The sequence below is a fragment of the Lampris incognitus genome, chromosome 8, assembly GCF_029633865.1.
Source record: "Lampris incognitus isolate fLamInc1 chromosome 8, fLamInc1.hap2, whole genome shotgun sequence".
NCBI lineage: Eukaryota > Metazoa > Chordata > Actinopteri > Lampriformes > Lampridae > Lampris > Lampris incognitus.
In genome coordinates this window covers 41,673,892-41,696,840 of record NC_079218.1, presented here as the reverse complement: position 1 = coordinate 41,696,840, position 22,949 = coordinate 41,673,892, and the positions used below count along the sequence as shown (strand labels likewise).

At 42.7% G+C, this 22,949-nt stretch overlaps 1 protein-coding gene across 1 annotated transcript; it reads left to right on the top strand.

The window, feature by feature from the left end:
• Window positions 1-7,638: 7,638 nt before the first annotated feature.
• rbm14a (RNA binding motif protein 14a) lies at window positions 7,639-22,403 on the top strand. Its single transcript, XM_056284754.1, has 8 exons — window positions 7,639-7,672; window positions 8,371-8,550; window positions 9,064-9,248; window positions 9,595-9,798; window positions 9,901-10,013; window positions 11,599-11,886; window positions 17,222-17,478; window positions 17,794-22,403. The coding sequence occupies exons 2-8, from the start codon at window positions 8,390-8,392 to the stop codon at window positions 18,287-18,289; spliced, it is 1,704 nt and encodes a 567-aa protein (XP_056140729.1). The 5' UTR covers window positions 7,639-7,672; window positions 8,371-8,389; the 3' UTR covers window positions 18,290-22,403.
• The last annotated feature ends 546 nt before the right edge of the window (window positions 22,404-22,949 follow it).

The following is a 22,949-nucleotide window of genomic DNA, read 5'->3' as shown; positions in this document are numbered from 1 at the left end:
CTGGTGAAATAAACGCGAGTTTAATTTCTGCCAACAGAGTTGAGCAGAACGATTGAGAAACGAATTAGAAAGTATTGTATTCAATAGTAAAGCGAAGTATATAAACCGCAGAACGCAAGGACGCTGGAAACCTCGGTTTCATCTTTTCTTTTGTGTGTGCCTTGCTGGGACTCGGTAAGCTAAGGCTAAGCTAGGCTCGCTAGCTGTTTTTCATTGCTAGATCGTCACGTTAGTATGGTGGATCGTTTTAAGTTAATTTCGTGCAAATATGTCATAAGTAATTAATGTAGTATGTTTATAAGATGTTGTACGTTGGAACTGGAACCGTTTGGGAAGGTTAAAGAGTGAATTTAATAGTACTATTTGCATATTACTGCAATCGGAAATAGGCGGAAATTAATTCAGTGTGTGTTGTTGGACCTAGCTAATGTTGGTTAACGTAGCCAACTGTTGCCATACTGTTGCCATGCATGGTTATGGATCACCATTTAGCAGTATGTTGAATAGTCCCAGATAATATAGTTTATATATTAGATATTACTATATAATTTGATAATATGTATTTGAATTGAATACTTACATGAATGTATTGTGTTCAGCAGTACATTGTTGAATTTAGAATGAGTGATTGTGTTGTACAACAAACAGAATAGAGAAGAGCTGAACCTGTTTCTGTACAGGTCAGGTCTTTTGATTCCATCAAGAACCACCACAGGGACAATCCCAATCTCAATAGATGGCGAGCTACCCAAATTGGATTTCCAGGATTGCGGATCAACCTACTAGAACAGGAGTTTGACCACCATCGGCCTTGTGGTAGGACTGTGCCAGTCAGACTGAGTGGCACAGTGACACGTACGTGCACGTCATCCTGAGACATTCTCAGATTCCAAGAGCTCTTAGACAAAACTGACTTGACTAGATCTGATCCCAACGGGTCAGATTCGGATTCCACCTTCGACTCAAGACTTTGGACACTTTAAAATTCATACAAAGAGACATTCACAGCATTTTATTTTTGGGCCCGTTTATTATTTTCTATTTATTGTACATGTATATATGTTGTTGCATAATTTACATACAAGGTTGCAAAATAAAAGTAGTAACCTTGAAATCAGTTGTGGTCATGGTTATTGTACTTACCTCATACCTTACTCCTTACGAACCTAGTTTATTCTAGAGCACCTACGTCAACCAAGAGTGGGTTACACAGGACTTACTTGGTTCAAGATTACAAGGATGGGGGGGTTTGCTGTCACCAGGTACAAAAATTTCTATCTTTCGGAAACATCAAGAACATTTGACAAACTTCTTTATGCAGGTTGACAACCTCTGTTTTCTGCTCTGTTTTCTGCATTGATGGATTGTTCATGGCTTTGGGTTGTGGGCATGACCCACAACGATGGCATCTTTTTATAGATTCGTCAAAGTTAAGCCTGAAAGCTGTCCTGTTACACAATGGCAATGTCCACCCTTCAGTGCCCACTGGCTATGCAGCACACATGAAAGAAACCTACAATAACGTGGAATTGTTGTTGAAACACATGCAGAACAACAGTTACGACTGGAACATCTGTGGTGATCTAGCGGTGATATTTGCACAACTACTATGAATGCAGCTCGGATATACAAAGTGATGTTTTTTCCTTTGTGAATGGGATAGCTATGCTAAATAGTCCCATTACATGACCTGGCCGCTCCATAAACATTTCGTTCCAGGGCAGAAAAGTGTGGTGCATAAACCACTTGTCGACCCAACAAAGATATTTCTACCTCCGCTTCATATAAAACTCAGATCGACGAAAAATTTTGTGAAAGCAGTGAACAAAGAAGGTGATGGATTTCGCTATTTGAGACAGACATTTCCAAGAATAACTGATTAAGATTAAGGTAGGCATTTTTGTTGGTCTACAAATCAAACAGACCGTCAATGACATGGAGTTAGAAGATCTGCCAGTGGGGCCAGAAAAAAGATGTTCAGAATTTCCCTGGCAGCTACAGAGCACCAAACTACATTCAGCTGCTTGACAAGATGGCTTAAAGCATAGAAAACCATGAAGTGCAACATCCATCCACCCATCCAGAGATGTTTATCCTGCTCTCAGGGTTACAGAGATGCTGGAGCCTATCCCAGCAGTCATTGGGCAGCAGGTGGGGAGACACCCTGGACAGGCCGCCAGGCCATCACACAGGGCCGACACACACACACACACACACACACACACACACACACACACACACACACACACACACACACACACACACATACACACATTCATACCTAGGGGCAATTTAGTACGGCCGATTAACCTCACCTATATGTCTTTTGACTGTGGGAGGAAACCGGAGCACCCAGAGGAAACACACACAGACACGGGGAGAACATGCAAACTCCACACAGAGGACAACCTGGGATAACCCCCAAGGTTGGACTACCCCGGGGCTCGAACCCAGAACCTTCTTGCTGTGAGGCGACCATGCTAACCACTGCGCCACCGTGAAGTGCAACATGTAATTGAAAATTCATATTCTGCATTCACACTTGGACTTCTTCCCTGCTGATCTTGGTGAAGTCAGTGATGAACCTGGTGAACATGGTTTCACCAGGACATTGTGACCATGGAAAAGCGGTATCAGGGCAACTGGAATCCATCAATGCATGTTACGGCTCTTAGATGGCACGTTACTGCTGTGCTGGCTGCCATGCAAACTCCACATTGCTCATGAGGAGCTGATGCAGTGGAGCATCCTCTTCACTGAGGTTTGGTATGAACTTTGACAGGTACGTTACAAAGCCCAAAAAGCGGCGGACACCGTCTTTGTCTGTTGACGGCAACATGCACCGTACTGCCTCAACTTTCACTGGGTCTGGTTTCAGTCCATCTGCTGTTATTAGATGTCCCACATATGGCACTGCTGCTTGACGAATGTGACATTTGTCGAAGCAGAGCCTCAGATTGTAGCTCGTTGCTCTCTCAACTACTCTGTGTTGGATTGCATCGTGCTCCTCCACTGTGGGGGCTGCTGTGAGAATATCATCCATCGTGCTGACGGTTCCTCCAATGCTCTTGAGGCATTTTCTCCATGATACATTGGAACATTTCTGGTGCACATTTTAGTCCAAATGGGAGTCTCAGCCATCTGTTCTTTCCTATTGGTGTACTGAAGGTCGTGAGAAAGGATGATGCTTCATCCAGTGTTTTCTGAAGAAATCCAGATTTAGCATCATGGACTGAGAAGACTTTGGCACCAGGTATTGTGGGAACAACCTCCTCTATGGTGCATATGGGGTGGTGCTCCTTCTTTATGACTTTATTTAAATCACTTGGATCTATGCAGATTCTTATCTTGCCATTATGCACTGCGGCTACCATAGAGCTTGCCCACTCTGTAGGTTGGTCAACTTTAGTGATGCAACCATCTTTCTCCATCTCATGTAGTTTCTCCACTATCTTTTCTCTGAGTGCGGCTGCTCGGCGGTGGACAGAATGGACCCCGCCCTTTGCATCTGGATCAATTTTGATTGTGTATGTACCTGGGACGATCCTGGTGGTGCGTGTTAGTTCTGGGAACTCATCAAGTCAAGCTGATACACTCTGTGTTGGAATGGCGACATCCGTACTGCTCGATTCGTTTTTTTCAGTAGTGTTTTTTAGTGAGTCCAGATGAACAATCGGGCCTAAAGCCTCAGCTGTATCACCACTGAGTACATTTTCCTGTGCAATGTCCACAATTTCAAACTCTGCAATCACATCACTTTTCTTGTGTTTGATCAGTAGATCAACTGCAGCGAGGCTTTAGCTTGTGGTTGGAATAAGAGCGAAGTACTGTGGTAGAGCATTTTAGCACCCCTGTGTGTATGAGTAACTGGTATCTGTCTAAGGTCAGTGTATTGCATTTGGCACGTGTGTCGATCCTGAACTGCACCTCCTGAGACAGAATTTCCAAGTTTACTTTTCCATACTTTCCAGGACTATCAGTCTATGTCAGATTTATGTGCAAAATTCATCATCTAGCGAATCCAGACTTGGCTCAACACCCACTGAATTTACTGCACATTTGCGACACACAGCCACCCAGTGATTTGGTCTTTGACAGTAGGAACATACTGAGCCTTTAGCTAGGCACTTTCCTTTGTTCCACTTGTGGGAGTTTTTGCTTCTGTGACCGCCAAAGCTGCAGCCCTTCTGGCCTCCCAGTACCTGTCTGCTGCTTCAGGAGACCCCTAGGCCAACCAAGCCTGAAAGGCCTACTTCTTCAGCCTGACGGCTTCCCTCACCGCCGGTGTCCACCAGCGGGTTCTTAGGTTGCTGCCTCAACAGGCACCGATGACCTTATGACCACAGCTCCTGCCTGCCACATCTGCAACAGAGGCTTTGAACATGGCCCACTCAGACTCCATGTCCCCTATCTTGGGATACACGTGAACTTCTTCCGGAGGTGGGACTTGAGGACCTCATGGACAGGGGCCTTCGCCAGATGATCCCATTTCACCCTCACTACACGTTTGGGTTTGCCAGGTCTGTCCGGCAGCCTTCTCTGCCATCTGAGCCAACTCACCACCAGGTGGTGATCAGTTGACAGCTCTGCTCATCTTCGGCCTAAGGTGTTCTGGTACCAAGTACACTTATGAACTACCTTATGTTCAAACATGGTGTTTGTTATTGCCAATCCATGACTCGCACAGAAGTCCAATAACAAGGCACCGCTTGGGTTCTGATCGGGGAGGCTGTTCCTCCCAATCACACCCCTCCAGGTTTCTCCATCGTTGCCCACGTGAGCGTTGAAGTCCCCCAACAGAACTATAGAGTCCCGAGGCGGAGCTTTATCCAGGACACAACCCAGAGACTCCAAGAAGGCGGATACTCCAAACTGCTGTTCGGTGCATAAGCACACACAACAGTCAGAGCCTTCCCCTCAGCGACTCGCAGTCGTATAGAGGCGACCCTCTCATTCCCCGGGGAGAACTCCAATATGGCGGTGCTCAACCAGGGACTTGTGAGTATCCACATGCCTGCCCGGCGCCTGTCACCTTGGCCAACTCTGGAAAAGTAATGAGTCCAGCCCCTCTCCAGGAGTTTGGTACCAGAGCCCATGCTATGTGAGGAGGTGAGCCCAACTATATCTAGTTTTTACCATTCTACCTCCCGCACCAGCTCAGGCTCCTCCCCTGCCAGAGAGGTGACATTCCACTCCTCGAGGACCAATCTGCAATGCCGGAAGTCGGCACGCCCCGGTCCCCTCCTTTGCCTGCCGCCCAGGCTGCAATGTACCCTACCCCAATGCTCATCTCCACATGTGGTGGGTCCACAAGGTGGCGGCTCCGTGTTTTTTTTTCGAGCTGGGCCCGACCGGGCCCATGGGTCCCAACAACAACATCTGCACATAAAACAACTTTTGCTGGCGCAATGGGAAAAAAATCACCGGACGTTTTGACCCTTGACTTGGCATGCATGACATTATTTTGGTCCTTAGGGAAAACTAATTGGGGAACCCTGGTCTAGAGGTTCAAAGTGGGACATAGCACCAGTCATATTTGTGGAGAACTGGAGGGTAGGTTAATTTCTCATATCTGTTCAGTCATTGTAGAGCCAAAACATTTTTTTTTATAATTCAAGACATTTACAATGAACTCCTGGATGTAGCTGTCCACAAATATTGTACACTGTACAGTATTGTAGCCCAAGGAACAATCCTTTTGTTATGTTGTCCTCTAGTGGGTACTGGTGGAATTGCTACGTGAGGTTACCAGAAGAAAACAAATTGTATATGCAATGTGACAATGTCAATTGAGCTAGTTGACTTAGGTTAATTTACCCATTGAACGGGTTACCTTAGCCATCATCACAACAACCCCCCCCCCCCTTGAGAGATTTGGCAGGAGCCGCCACTGAACACTCACACGACCAAATGCATAATCCCCTCCAGGAGGTCAATAACCGTGAAAGTGGTACAACCCAAACGCCACCCTCCATCCACACACTCGTCCGGCTACTACTACTACTACTACCACTACTACTTTTGGCTGCCCCCATTAGGGGTCGCCACAGCGAATCATCCGTTTCCATTTCTTCCTGTCTTCTGCATCTTCCTCTGTCACACCAGCCACCTGCATGTCTTCCCTCACCACATACATAAACCTCCTCTTTGGCCCTCCTCTTTTCCTCTTCCCTGGCAGCTCCATCCACACACTCATCCGGCGCCAGTGTTATAAACTCAAATAGACTGACAGGCATTTAATCAGATAATAATTAAGCTATTTGCATTAGGAGAAGTATGAAAGGAGTATACATTAAATGAACATGTATGAAAGGGAGTATACATTAAATGAATGTTATTTGTCGACTCACTGCTTGTTTGTTGTTATTCAAATCAGTAGAATGTTTTGGACAGACAGGGAGCTAAAAACATGGCGTGGAAACACCCAAATGGAAGATTGTGTGTGGTTAATGTTTAATAGATAGACGCTGAATGATAACAGCCGCACCAGAACAGGACAACAGGATGGATCAGATTAGGTGTTAAAAGACTTCACCCTGCTATTAGCTATCCCCTTCTCTCTCTTTCTCTCTGAAATCCCCTTTAGGTTCATATGTAGAATTTACTGGATTCTCGTTATGATTGTGTGTTTAGGAGTTGTTTAAAATATGTACGACTTTAAGAATATACAAGTCAGATTCCTGTTTATTGATGCTTTCTCTGTGATTTTAAATAAACTTATCTATTTAACACCACAGAGAAAGTGGCAGGATAAGCCACAGAAATTTTTGCTCTTGCTTATACTTTTTTTATTATTTCACAAACGGGTACATCCTGCGCTCGCACACGCATACCACGCATACATTTGAGCAAACTGTTAATTCATTGTCATTATTCTATGGCAGAAACGTAATATCTCATTAGTTTTTTTTTCTCATCAGAGGGAACAAGATGTTCAAGCAGAACTAAAATGAAATGTATTAAAGAATACACGTTTTTCTAATACACGAGCACATATTGTCTAGAGCGTTCCAATTCATTATTTTATTGTGGCAGGTAATCATTTGCCATATCAGTTGCAGTTATTTTGTTGCATCATTATTTTTGGACAGAAATGGCTATTGAGAGCTGAATACATGTGGTAGTTATACACAATGTAACTGGATACATGCTGACCTGAAGAAACACACTTTGCTTACCGCTTTGGCCTATCCAGTCTGAGCCCAGCAAGATGGAGAACATGGGAGGCTGAATATGAGTAGGCCTATTGCTCATCCTTTGTCTTAGGAGGCAACTGTGAGTGTAATTCTGTGAGAGAACAGTCTCCATCAAAAGCCGGTAGACTTCTAAAAAGTCTGCACTAATCCCCCCCCCCCCCCGTGTGTCACTGAAGTTGCCACAAACAATTGGAGTAGACGTTACCAAATAGCCAAAATTCAAACATCAAAGAATCTTTTCAACAGAAACTTATATCTTTGGCCACTCAGCTAATTTTGTTTCTTCCAAGTCTCAACGTTTGCGCATTGAGATAATGAGGATTTCTCTGTTTGAAAAAAACAGTCATCCAATTCAGTGGTTTGCATAATGTAACGTAAGGCCAGCTTCGATTTGCAGTCAGAAACACGTCACATATCCCGCTCTAGAGATAGGAACCGGAAGTGACGTCTGATCTATCGCCCGAGCACCGCGTTTGGTAAGATGTATACAAAATGTCAGCCACTTATCCTCGTTTTATAGCAAATTGGAAATTTATTAAAATTAATCCTTTTAGTTTAAGAATTTATATTGTGTATGTATTAAGAAAAACAACCGTATTCAATCGCGTTGGCTGAGTAATCATTAGCGTTAGCCAGCTTAGCTAACGTTAGCTACACAAGATGGCCAACAGTGCGGCAGGTTAAAAGCCCGCCGTGCCTTTTCCCACTTATCTTAAAATCTAGTTAATTTTGATTCATACGTTTGTTATTTGTGACGTGTTCGCAAACCTTGTACAGCAAGTACTAGTTTGAGAATATCGTCGACCGCATAGAACGCTCCCTTGAACGATGGCAAATTTTAAGCGAGCTAGGCCAACCGTACCGTTGAAGCCTTCGTAGCTAGTTGTGGTTAACTACACGACGCGAGAGTAAACGATCTATTTCTTATGGTCATCGGACCGTAATCAAATAATGTGTTTGGGGCAGGGTGTTCGCACTCGGAACAAGCTGACTGATCCGTCACTCATAAATGTGGTCAATATATCGAGCCCTTGTTACAGTAGGGAAGTAATGGACCACCGCGTCATTTTTGCAGTATTCATGTCATGAGAACTGAGCATAGGGCTCAGTTGTCTCCATATGTAAACTAAGGTTGTTAACCTGTCTCACATCCCTCATTTTTACTTCCAAATAGATGTCCGGTTGACTCAGAGATGAGTAGCGACAACGTGAAGTTGTTTGTGGGCAACCTTCCATTAGATGCAACTCATGAAGAACTCAATAAACTCTTCGCTCCATACGGAGAGGTCTACACCTGCTCACTGCTAAGGCAATATGCTTTCATCACGTTAAAAGGAGAAGGGGCAGCAGATAGGTATTTAAACGCACCTCACTACTGTAACATGCAATTAATAATGAATATTGTCATTCTAAGTACTCTTTATATTTAAATGCACCTCACTACTGTAACATGCAATTAATAATGACTATTATCATTCTAAGTACTCTATATTAACAGTATCAAACACAGAAGTAAATGTAATCCTTTATAGGCCATAGTGTCTCTCATTCTCAAATTAATCATCTGCTCTCAATATCTTGTTAGCCAGCTATGATTTCTAATCTAGACTAAGAATTCCAAATGATGGTTTGTTCCCTGTGGGAGTGGCTGATGAGGTAGGCATACACTTACCAGCCACAGTGAAAGATTTGATATCACTTAAACCCATTGTACATTATATCAAATGTTTGCAACCAAATTGACACGTTTTGTTTTCTCTATCACTAAAATGAGGGCGAGAAAACCGAAATTGCTTTTTTAATTCTATCAAAGCTCTGTCAGCTGCAGTGTGCCCAACAGATGATGGTTCTGGTTCTAATCTGACAGGGCCATACGGCATCTTGATGGCAAGGAATACAGAGGCAGGCCCCTGGTGGTGGAGGAGTCACGCGCACGCCCTCCCAACTCCACCAAGATCTTTGTGGGCAACCTGAGTTCAACTTGCTCAGCTGATGACTTGCATGGGCTTTTCCAGACCTTCGGCAGAGTTCTTGACTGTGATAAAGTCAAAGGTAAGTTTTGATTGCTTATATTCAGAACTCGCACAGAAGTCAAAAGATTTGCGCGGATTTGGGTGAAAAAAGATTGGTAACGTTCTGATATTGTGGAACTGCTTTGAGGGTACAGAAATTATTGTTTATTCAATGTTGGGTAGTACACAATTGCAAAAATTAAGAGATAACAAACTTCAAGAACCTTGCAAAAAGAGAAGTGACTTTTTTTTTTTTAGAGTCATCACTGATTTGGACTTCCTAAAATCTGCCTGTAATATAGCATTTGAAGACAATTTTCAGTTTGAAAGTCAGTCATCAATGTCTCACACTAACTTGAGGTCTACCTCGTTCTATACCCCTACAGCGAGATTGTGCTCTAATGCTGGCTATGCCTTTGTGCATATGGAGCGAAAGGAGGACGCCCTGCAAGCTATCGAAGCACTCAATGGGACCATCTTCAAGGGCCGTCAACTGTCTGTGGAGCTGTCCAAAGCTCAACCCTTAATAAACCAGGTTGGAGATGCAAACAACCCCATTGGTGTGGATGGGGAGATAGCCCTGGGAGGAGGTGAGGGACTCAACTGCATCTGTAGTCTAATTGATGTGTTAGTTTAATCCTGTAAATAAACCTTAACAATCATGGCCATCATCTGCTCTATGTCCCTCTCAGGTGCACCGAGAGAAGGTCTTCTTCCCAGACCACCTCCCTCACTAGAGCATCACCAGAGCCAGGCAGCTGTGCTAGCTGCAGCTGCAGCAGCTGCAGCTGGACTGCCAATACAAGTCAGTTCATTCTCTAACAGCTTTCCCACTGTTATGGAACACCTGTAGTACTTGTGGAATTTAAAGAAAAAGTACTTTATAGGCTTTGAAAATGTCAGATTTTACCGTAAAACAAGTTTAGAAAATGTTTAAGAATATGATTTTTGAAATGTTAAGGCATTTTGTCTTTATGTTTACTCAATAACCCAGGTAAGAAAATCACAGAAAGTTGAATCAGTTCATCTGGACACGTGTATTGAGAGAGAAACGTTTCATCACTCATCTAAGTGACCTCTTCAGTCTTAACTGACTGCAGGTTCTGGCCCTGGGTTTGAACCCTGGGATTGTCCAACCTTGGGGTGGTCATCCTCTGTGTGGAGTTTGCATGTTCTCCCCATGTCTGCGGTGGGTTTTCTGCGGGTGCTCCGGTTTCCCCCACCATAAAAAAAAAGACATACATGTTAGCATTAATACTCCTGTCTGTGCCCCTGACCAAGGCTTGGCAAGATGAACTGGAGTTTGTCCCCGGGCGCTGCAGGCGGCTTCCCACTGCTCCTAACTATACAGCTGGGATGGGTTAAATGCAGAGAAAGAATTTCCCCATGGGTATTAATAAAGTAGTAAAAAAAAAAAAAAAAGGTATCCCCACCCTTATAAACAGTACAGTGACATAATGACCGAAAACGATCGGTTTCATATGCAAAATGCTGTGACTGTTAAATAGAGTTTCAATGGCAATGTGTACTACTCACAGAGGATTTGGGAATGGTCGCAATCACGGCATTGTAAGATGGCGACAAATGTACTTTTAACGCCCCCCCCAGTTCAGGGATAGTTGTTTCCTCTTCAAATAGATGGCCTCTTTGACTCCCTATTCAAACCAGCCTATTAAGGTTTGGTTTCCCCGATGTACAAGTCATGTACATTGGAACCAAACAGACACTGGCCAAGACGATGGCACAACACAGAAGAAATAACAGGTCAGGCCAGGACTCTGCAATATAAACCCATCTACAGGCCAGTGGCCACTTTTTCAAGGATGAGAATGTGCATGTCCTTGACAGGGAGGAACGCTGGTTTGAACGGGGAGCCAAAGATGCCATCTATTTGAAGAGGGAACGACCATCCCTGAACTGGGGGCGGGGGGCCTAAGCATTCATCTGTCACCATCTTACAATGCTGTGATTGCAACCATTCCCAAATCCCCTGTGAATAGTACACATTGTCATTGTAACTCTAGTTAATGCTCATGGTAATTTATATATGAGACCCATAATTTTCAGTCGTAATGCCACTGTAGTGTTTATAAGGATGGGGATACCTGCAGTTAGTTAAAACTGAAGAGGTCACTTAGATCAGTGATGAAACATTTGTCTCTGAGTAAGCGTGTCCAGATGAACTGATTCAACTTTCTGTGGTTATGGCAATTTATTCATAATATTTTGAGTAATCTCGTTACGTTTTCCTATACTGTCATATGTAACACATTTCGTGTTTACATCCAGACCAAAACTTTGAGTCACAACTAGACTACATTTGATGCAATGAGGTGCTTATCTATTCTAAATTGTTTTTGTTGTCTTTTGATATCTCAATTTCTTTGCAGGTTCAGCAAAGTGTCCACAACTCCTTCTACAACACCACATCCTTTGACCCCACCTATGCTGCCCTTAAGGGTCTCACGTCCACCAAAGGTGCAGATGGGGTCAACCCTGCAATATACGGTGCTCTTGCAAGCCAAGTATATGGGGCAGTTGCTGATCAGGTGTACCAAGAAGTGGCAGATCACAACAGCTCAGGAGCCAGCAGCAGTAATGTGGAACCAGAGCCTCAAACAGACCCAACAGCACTGTTTGAGGCAGCAAGAGCCAAATTTTTCCAGCAAGGGCAGAAGGTCAGATAATTTTCTTTAGAATTCTTAATTAATATACTTTGTCATAAATGTATGTTTTTCTATCCATCTCCATCAGTTTACTTGTGTGTGTGTGTGTGTCCAAGCAAAATTTCATCATGGGATTTACTAAAGCTTTTGGAGGGATTGCATTCGTATTTCCACAAGTATATTAATAAATACCAAATCACCCATAACTTAACCCATAACCCGTTTATGGCTCAACTGATTACCCTTAAGTGAAGGCCACGAAAAGCGAAGAAGGAGAACCCCAACCCAACAGGAGAACAGGAAAACCTCTGGAAAAAAGCAGCTTGTCTGGGTCAGAGATCGACATTATATTGAACCAAGTACAATCTCAAAAACACTTGTTATGCCAAGTGTACATCACACGACTTTTAAAAGGAGAGCAGCTCACATCTAACGACTGTCTGAAGACTGTCTTTTAAAAATCGTTGTTGACAGAGCGCACACTAGGTGATTTAGGAAGGGCAGAGAATCATAGTGGGGTCACATATCACAGGGTTTTTACAGCACTTTTTCAAGTCTTTGCACTGTTACAACAATTTGCCATGGCAACACAGTGTGCCAGGATGTTCATCAGCTTTGGTCAGCGCAACCAGTCCTGAGAAGCTGATTTTATTTAAACAGGTGAGAAAAGTTCGCCAAACACCTTCACATGATAATGCCCGTCTGCTAGCTAATATGTTATTTTGATTATAAACAGGTAAAAGTAGGAGGGCTGCGGCGTTCAGAGACAGTTAAAATAAGTGGAAAGAAGGTGCTCTTTGGATGGAGGGAAAACGTCAGAATAGGCCTAATAAAAAAAAAAGCGGATCCAAGGCACTCTTCCAAATAGAATGAAAAGCTTTAATAAATGGCTAGTTCATAATAGAACCAATTAAAAAGCTGCCACAGCTCCAACATCTCTTCTTATTGTCTCGTCCACTTGTTCCCCGCGATGTTTTTGGTTATTTATTCTTCATCGCCGGGTTTAACGGCAGTTTGCATTTGGTTTTATTGTAAAGTCATTCATTGGCAGTTGGCAATCCACGCGAACAGTTGCGTCACCGCACGTCCGACAGACACCCGGCAAAATCAAACCATTTTGAAATGATCCGGTAGGTCGCCAACAATTTCCAGACTGGAGCAGGACAGAAAAATTCCGTTTTTGACCATCTCACATTACAGGACTGGTAAAACTGACAGACTTGGGATTTTACGACAATTTCGTCAAGATTATTCTGCGACTATAAAATTAGTCGGAGTTCTGTCGGGGACTTAAAATCGGGGCAAAAGTCGGCTGATGTACACTAGCCTTTAATCAGCAGTGTAAGCATTAGCATTGTTGTGCCAGTTTAAAAAAAAAAATGGAAAGAACTAACAGTGGAGGTAAATACAATGTCCTCAAAAATATACAGCTTTGTATTGTTGATGTACAGTATAGCAGGGTCATTTAACCTTAATCTGAAAGGACATCCATATCACCGTAAAATAAGGCAATTAAAACATCAATGTATCCATAAAGACGTCACTTAATAAGGGGGTCCATATTTATAAGCCATGCATTTTAGACTCCACGGGCCATTCATCTCACTTGGTAATTGTACAGAACAAAAGGATCATGTATTCCTTGCGGCCTTCAGGAAACCACATTAAGGATGCAGCACTTGGCATCAAAGATCAACTGAACGTACCTTTTCATATTCAGGCAAGCAAAGATGTTAAATGTCAAGAATCCCTGATGTGAATGCACTCATGTAACTCGTTAGTGTTGTGTTGGCTGCCAAGATGGTAAAAAGTACTGCCACACCGAAGTTAGATCCTGTGTGTCATATGGAAAATCGGTGTACAAAGGGAGAAGCCCATCGATGGTAGTTTGCATGTTAGGAGCATGCAGCTCATATATGGGTGCCATATACCAAATGATCACTTACCTCAGTTTGGAGTGTGTGAGTAGCCAAGAAAAGTGAAGGTAATGGCAAAGTATCTTTTTGTTGGTTGTAGGAGAGCAGTCTCTTAATTTTGACAGCACCACTAGAAAATAACATTCCATTTTCACAGGCTTTGTAAAACACATTTCATTTGTCTAGGAACATTTAGGCATTCATAAGCCTTAAAGTAGCAAACAAACATTTGGTTTATGTAATAAAAACAAAATGGCTACATTTCTGGATATTTTGTTTTGGCCCAACAGAAGGTAATGTTTAAAAGAAAAGCATGTGGGATTAAAATAATACCCCTTTTCCACTACATGGTACTGGCTCAGCTCAACTCGCCCCCCCCCCCCATTACTGGAAAGTACTGGCATTTTGGTAACTGTTACCACTTTTCTGGTACCACCTTAGCCGAGGTTAAAAAAAACATCGAGTGGGTACCAAAAACCTACACTGGGGGGTACTGTTACGGTAATGGAAAACTGCACAGAAGCGAGTCGAGTTGAGCCAGTACCATGTAGTAGAAAAGGGGCATAAGAGAAGCCTCATCACAATGATGTCACTGTTCAACTCATTGGAAGATGACACCTTTAAATCAACAGTTGAATGTAAATCAATTTTTAGAGAAAAAGAATAGTGAATTTGAAGCTTATGTTGTAGCTGTTTCATATGACATCCACCACGCTCTGGTCAACAACAAAATACCACACAGTGTGTGACATCTGGGCTGTCAACAGTGCTGCAACTGTCCTACGTGGATTTATAATCAGAATCTGTTTATTAGCCAAGTATGTTGCATACAAGGAATGTGTCTTGGTGCTTCCTCATGTTACATGGAACATAATTTAAAAAGAGGATAAGTATATATGTGTGTGTGTTATTCCCCTCATTAGTTGAGCACTCACAAAACCACTGATGGTTTTGGAAAAAAACCGCTATATATACACTACCGTTCAAAAGTTTGGGATCACCCAAACAATTTTGTGTTTTCCATGAAAAGTCACACTTATTCACCACCATATGTTGTGAAATGAATAGAAAATAGAGTCAAGACATTGACAAGGTTAGAAATAATGATTTGTATTTGAAATAAGATTTTTTTTACATCAAACTTTGCTTTCGTCAAAGAATCCTCCATTTGCAGCAATTACAGCATTGCAGACCTTTGGCATTCTAGCTGTTAATTTGTTGAGGTAATCTGGAGAAATTGCACCCCACGCTTCCAGAAGCAGCTCCCACAAGTTGGATTGGTTGGATGGGCACTTCTTTGAGCAGATTGAGTTTCTGGAGCATCACATTTGTGGGGTCAATTAAACGCTCAAAATGGCCAGAAAAAGAGAACTTTCATCTGAAACTCGACAGTCTATTCTTGTTCTTAGAAATGAAGGCTATTCCATGCGAGAAATTGCTAAGAAATTGAAGATTTCCTACACCGGTGTGTACTACTCCCTTCAGAGGACAGCACAAACAGGCTCTAACCAGAGTAGAAAAAGAAGTGGGAGGCCGCGTTGCACAACTGAGCAAGTAGATAAGTACATTAGAGTCTCTAGTTTGAGAAACAGACGCCTCACAGGTCCCCAACTGGCATCTTCATTAAATAGTACCTGTTAGAGCCTGTTTGTGCTGTCCTCTGAAGGGAGTAGTACACACCGGTGTAGGAAATCTTCAATTTCTTAGCAATTTCTCGCATGGAATAGCCTTCATTTCTAAGAACAAGAATAGACTGTCGAGTTTCAGATGAAAGTTCTCTTTTTCTGGCCATTTTGAGCGTTTAATTGACCCCACAAATGTGATGCTCCAGAAACTCAATCTGCTCAAAGAAGTGCCCATCCAACCAATCCAACTTGTGGGAGCTGCTTCTGGAAGCGTGGGGTGCAATTTCTCCAGATTACCTCAACAAATTAACAGCTAGAATGCCAAAGGTCTGCAATGCTGTAATTGCTGCAAATGGAGGATTCTTTAACGAAAGCAAAGTTTGATGTAAAAAAAATCTTATTTCAAATAAAAATCATTATTTCTAACCTTGTCAATGTCTTGACTCTATTTTCTATTCATTTCACAACATATGGTGGTGAATAAGTGTGACTTTTCATGGAAAACACGAAATTGTTTGGGTGATCCCAAACTTTTGAACGGTAGTGTATATATATATATATGACTAAAATATACAAAATAGCATAAAACTAACCAGCATTTTAAGACACGTTTTGCAGACACAATAATAAACGGATCAGAGAGTTACAGATCATTCTTTTGAAAATCTGCATTTCTATGATACAGAAATTAACGTCAGTTGCATATCCGTGTTTACTTTTCACTGAAAATTAACAGTCATTTTCACATTTTACTGAAGGGGGAATTAGTGGGTGAGTGTTCACGATTAGTGGGCGGGCTGTCCACTAATCGCTATGGTAGGGGAAACACTGGTTCAAACCTTTACTTCATGTGTACGTTGGCCTGATAATTGAACATCCCTTACTGAATAGTCTCCATTCAAACACTACAGAGCCAATAGATGACATTAACAAATATAGATGTTGCCATCTATTTAGAGTTCAGCTGTACCCAGCAGCTCCTGTACAATACAGATATTATTGTAAAGTAATTCCAAGCTTGTGTAGATGTTTGTTTAAAGGATGATGAAGCCCCTAGTTTTCTCACCCCTCTGCTCAACCCACCATTTGAAAAAATGCAGTAAGATTGGCGTGTAGAGTAACAGGAGAGGGATGGGGCTCTGACATGAACTGTCTCATTCTTCATAAGCGACTGTGACAAACAAGGCTTGTCACTACCCAGGGTTCTCCAGCACAGAGACATGGCACCAATGCTATTAAAAAGGGCTCAACAGCCAGTTTATTGTTTTGGTTTGTGTTTTAAAACCAAAGATTAAAATCAGTTAAAATACAATGATGTCTGCAGAGTCCTACAATAGGTGAGAGCTTCCAAATGTCCGTCATCTCCCTGCTGTGTCTTTTTGTGTGCACAGGCGTGATTTAATTGCTGGTCTGCTGCGCACACTTCAGCACAGACCAACAGTCTATCAAAATATATTTATAAAGGGGGCACGACAATTTTAAAACTGATGACAGAGTTGTACTAAAATACAACAGTATGGACCATCCAGCAATATTCGTCAATAGATGCACTCATTTGTGGAGTTTATACCTATTGCCTTTTATCTCAGATTTCAGCCTGATACAGTTAACACCTCAAAAAACATGTTTTAGTGTCTCTCACGGATGTGTAAAAAAAAGAAAAAGTGTTGTGATCCTGCTTGCTAAATGAGGCTCAGTGTTTTACTGTGGGGTTAGGGTTGTGACTAGTTTCCTTAAAATATGTCTGGCAATGTACTGTATTGCACCATGTTTCAAAAGAGTTAAACTAACTGATTTCAATTGAAGGTTCTGGCTGAGCAGCAGGCAGGGAGGAAGTCAGGCTCTACTGAACGGGACCGCAGCCCAATCAGAGGAAACCGAGCTCCTCTACTCCCTGACCCCGTTCCAGGTTCCTTGGCTCAGATACGTCCCAAACGCCGTGCCCTGCTGCCTACCCCACCAGGAGGACCTGAAGACACACCTGCTACCACAACAGCTGCTGCTGCTGCCGCCGCCGCTGCTGCTGCTGCTGCTGCTGCTGAAGGGGGAGATCCTATTGCAAGGTGCACAGAGTGGGATACTTTTTAATAAGAGAACCAACCAGTGGCAGGCAGATGTATTGCTTTCCCTCTGTTGACGACGACACACAAATACTAATGGCATTCAAATTGTTAAAACCAGCTACAGAGCTGAGGGAGGAGAACCCAATTCTGTGCATGATTCTATGATTACATGTGTCAAATATTATAAGAATATTATCAGAATACTGTTAATATGTAATTTCCAAGCATTACCCTGCACCTTTGGGGTGTGTGTCTTCTCTATAACCCATTCTGTAGGCCCACTCTATAGCTCTCTTCTAATCTGTTTCACTGCAGGTGTTATGCAGAGTACTACCAGCAAATGCAGCAGTACCAACACTATCAACAGTATCAGCAGCAGTACCAGTACCTCCAATATGCTTACACCAATCCCCCTCCACCACCACCACCCCCTCCACCCCAACCATCCTCCACTGATGCCGCAGGATATGGCCAGGCGTCCACCGGAGTCCCTGCACCCCCAGGGACATACACCACACCCACAACCTATGCCCCGCCTTCAACATATGCTGCATCAGGAGCCTATGACACATCCAGAAGCTACAACACCTCATCGGGAAACTACGACGCCTCGGCGAGTTACAACTCGGGCAGTTACACAGCATCAGGAGCGTATGACACCACAGGGGGTTACGCAGCACCGGGAGCGTACACTTCATCGGAAAGCTACTCCACATCCAGACCGTATGAGCAGACACCCGCACACGGGCAATCCCTGCCTCAACGCCATGAATACTCTTACCTCCACACGCCAGAACCCCCTTATCGATAGAACCCCTCCCTTTCCCTGCCACATTGCAGATATGTGTGTGTGTGTCAGTGTGGATGTGTGTGGTCATGCATGTGTGTGTTTGCAATTAAGTAAGGGACAGTTTGGGAGAAAACGACACAAGGAGGGAAAGGATGAAAGAACGATTGTGGATGTGAGTTGGCTTTACAACTCGTGAACTTCCCCCTTTTCTCCATTTTGGCTTTCCTATCCTAGTCTTTTACTTGTTCTCTGGTTGGTTAGGCAAGTGATGAAGTTGTCAGCTGTTTGGTAAAGTGGGCTGTTGTCATTTTGATTTAAAAGGTTTCTCAGCAAAAGAGTCTTATATGAAGAAGGTAAATGTTTGTGAGACACTTAACATTAGGACTACACCCCAAAATATCAGTTTTTGACAAATTTTCTAGGGGCTCCATTTGGTCCCTGTTGAATGTGAAATTAACTAAAGCTGCCTTTCACAAGTATAGATATAGAGTACAGAGTCAGATCTTAAAATCAGGATCTTGTCTCTCTGGGATCAATAAGTTTAATCAGTCTGTACAGTGGCAACAGTACTTTAGCCAACATTCACATTAGTTTTGCTAATCTATGGACAATCCAACTGCTAATACTTGTGCCACCCTGGATTGCCAATGCCAAAATTATAATGAGATGAATTTCAAATGGGGCATCTACCAGATATTTGTTCATTATCCACACCAGAGGAGTGCCTTTATGCACGTGCAAATATTAAGATGGCAAAGAACCATCATCCTTTAAGATTTGAGAATGTGTGATAACTGAATTGACCCCCGGAGTGTTTGGTGCTCATCTGTAGAGCACGCCCTAGGTTGTCTTCATTTTCAGTCAGTAGTCAGGGCCAGTGATTGTGCAAAGAGCAGAAGTGTCAAGTTGTTCATGTTGTCAGGGTCAGGTCATTATGGATAATATATCAAACAAAACCTGGTCTTTAATCCAGTTTCAGCACGACTCCTCTTCATCTCTTTGTTTTAAAGACGGACCACATCACTTGACCTTTTGATATTTGGACAATAGTTTTAAAACAGACCTCCCGTGTAAAACGATTAAAGAATCATTAGCCTTGACCTTGGGATTGATTGGTTGTTTTGAACCTACCGTGAGTGATTTTGAAGGAAAGATGAGACTCCTTTCTGCTTGGAATCACTGTTGGAAACAGACGAAGTTTGTCCTAGATTCACACAGGCCATCCAGAGAGCCTAGGAAGAGTACAGCTTTCTCACCGGGGATGCTACCCGTCTTCATGCCTGGCAGAATGGCATCTTTACTGAGTACTCCTGTTTCAGTCTGTTGAAATGGCTAGCAAGACAGGCTAACAAAACAAATAGAAAAGATGTAGGTAATTGGATTCATGGATGATTTTAAAAGTAGTTGGCAAGTTGTTGCCTGCATATTGTTTTGCTTAGCCCTTGCTTTCTCTATGTATTTCAGTAGATCTAACTCAACTTCCATTCTCAGGAGTTCAGTCTCAGGCCAGAGCTGTTGGTAAAAGCAGGCCTGTTCTTCTATAACAAAGGATAGCCATCTTTATACTCTTTTTTTTTTGTGTTGGGGCAAATTTACGTTATTGGCAGGTTAGCACAGTATGTCCACATCTTTCTCTGTATTTAGATTCTTTTTATACCAACGTGCAAAGTGCAGAAAAATATTTTTTGTTGCTCATTTGTAAATATTTGAATCCTTGAAAGCAAGAGAGAAACACAACCAATATTTGGCTCTCAGTGTCAAGAAAAGCAAATGTATTAGACAGAATGACATCTTCAGTAGGTAAATACCCTTTGGCTTTATTAGGGAACTCATCCTCATTTATGAAACTGTAACTTGATGTTATAAATATAGAAATGTTTAGTTTTTGATAGCAGTTAGCCTAGCCACACCCAGTCAGATTCTCTGTTGCATCTCTGCCCTTCATAGGAACCAATCCCAGTGATGAATAAAATTGAATATTGAGTCAATTTTTCTACAAAGCTGCAAGTTGTGCAAACGGATAATTATTTCTGTATTAATCATGTGTAAGTACTTATTTCTAGCTAGAAAAATGAATAGCAGCTTACATTTGGTTTCAGAATAGAAAAAGTGCTTACTGAAGTTAAGATGATTGATTGTATTTCTTAAAAAAAACAAAAAATGACAGTTTAAATTTTTTGAAACTTTTTGGGTTACTAGAGACTGAAGAGCATCAGCACTGTTATGACGTTCCAGAATTCTCGTTCTTACCGATTTTTTTTGTTCTCTCAAGCTTTTCTAGTGGTTTGCGTTGTGCGGATATTACCGTGAGTTGGCGAACTAGACGAGAAGTACGCTAACTGATTGATAAGGTTGTTGCAGATTGATGGGCGGTGGCAGCCTTGTCGCCGCTGCTGTGATGCGTTAACAAAATAGCATTTGTGTCATGCTTGGAGCACGTTGTATGTGTGTTGTATTTTGGTCAAATCTACCTACCCTCTTATGAAACCTAGTATATAGTGCCAGCAAGTGGCTAGTATTGAGTTTATTCTCGGTTGAGGTACATTCGCTTTAATTTAAGGAACCTTCATTTTCTCCAACATTATGAATTTGTATCTTTTCCAACTGAAAGTGAGTAAAACTCAACTCGGGTGTGAGTGTGACATGCCTATGAGAGTGTTACTGCTGTGTAATTATCAGGTAGTAGAGTTTAGGGCTGTGGACTGGATTTCGAAAAGTGAAGGGATGTGAGGTGGCGCAGCCACAGCTGTATCTGTGAAGCTTGTTGGGTGCGGTGAGGGTCATTGATATTCCTCAGCTGCAGGGAAAAGGGTTGTTGACTTTTCTTTCCCCCCCTCTCTCCCCCTCCCCCTCATCTAACCTAAGCAGAGATACACTTCACGACACATCGCTAGGATTACTGACATTCTCAACAGGAGGGCCTCACATCCAGGCTACTCCTTCACTTTGCTCCATACGTCACACGTGAACACAGTGAACCAGACTGCACACGGATAACCTACTAACACACTTGACTCCACACTGCACTCATTCCACACAACTTCCATATTCTATACGTGCCTCTTAGCACACAAAAAACACAATAGGTATAAAGATCATCAGCTGAATTGGTATTGGGCCATCTCAGTGGTTAGTGCTGTGCTATATTTAAGCCACACGTAGCCTTCTCCATTTCCACATGTTGTTCCACCTGCTCCATGTGAACTGTTAGTTGCATGCCTTGTTATTGCTGCTGCTCCAGCCACCTTCTTCCTCTCGCTGATTATTGCAGCTAGAATGGGAGGGAGCCTAACTGAGCCCCAGCCCTGGACGTACGCCACACGCACCTGTAGCGTGGGATGGGGAAAACAGCAGCATAGGCCTGAAACTGCTATGGACGATGGGGTGTCCCCTCTAAGGTAAACACTCAGACCACACACAGCCCCGTACACCTCCTGCCCCTTCCCGACATACACACCACACACATACACATACATACACACATCCATGTCTGTACAGTTTTTGTTCCCTGTACAACTTCAGGGATTTTAGCCCTCTACCCAACCCCACTCATGTTTTTGGACATTTCCTCTCCTATTCTTTTCATCAGGATATTACCTTATCCTGCTTTTTTGTGTTCTTATCTCTACATCTTGTCCTGGCACACGTATGCATCTGCTCATACAATCCTGCTCATGACAAACTGCACACACACATACACACGTCCTGGAGTACACACATGCCCTCTCGAGCCTAAATCTTAACCCCAACTGCCACTGAAGCTGGCAGGTTGTTGATACCACTTCCTGTATGGAGGGGCTTCAACGAAGGAAATCCGGGCTTTCACAGCCAGAGCTCGGAAAGAGACATAGGTAAAACGGTTTGTTTTCGATTTTGTATTTGCGCCCCTGTGGCCACTTTGGGGTTAAGTGCCTTGCTTAAGAGCACACTGGTAGGCCCTACCTTTTCCATTTCAGTGGAATAGCCTGGCTCAGGGTCGGTTGCTGGTTCAACGCTTAACCCTAACCCCCCCTCCCTTCCTCCTCCTCCAACACAGAATTTCAATGCCCCGTTAAACTTGTATGAATGACAGTGAACACGCATCTTATCAATTGGTTTTAAATTACATTTTGTCTAATGTTTTAAAGGTTTATCAATAAACAACCTTTGATTGAACCATAGTTTGTCTGTGTTAATGCTTTGATGCCTTTGTTTAGATGTTAAGATGTAATTTTAACCCCTGAAGAATAGCTCTGATCTCAAAACAATGATGATAAGGGTTAAACTTTACCAAGACTTACAAATGCCCGGTCAACAACAGTGTCTTAATGATTGAGGCTGTGCTTAGTGGTGGGTTATATTAAAGTATCGTATGGAGAAATGATCAAAGAACTGTATCAGAGCTCAGCATCAGATGATGTTTTATTCCATTTTTGTCCAAAAAACATCAACTTCTGCCTTTTAAATAAAAACCAACTTGTTCTGTAACAATGCAAACCCATTGTTGATAATAATTACATCACTTTGATGTACAAAAAGAAGTAACCAAGAAGAAAATGAAGGTATGGACCCTCTAACACCCCCCCCCCCCAGACACACACACACATACGCACACGCACACACAGGAAACCAAACATTTACAGACAGTGCTACATTTCATGCCCCTTGACAACAATGGAAAGTTTACACATGGATGCTTGCT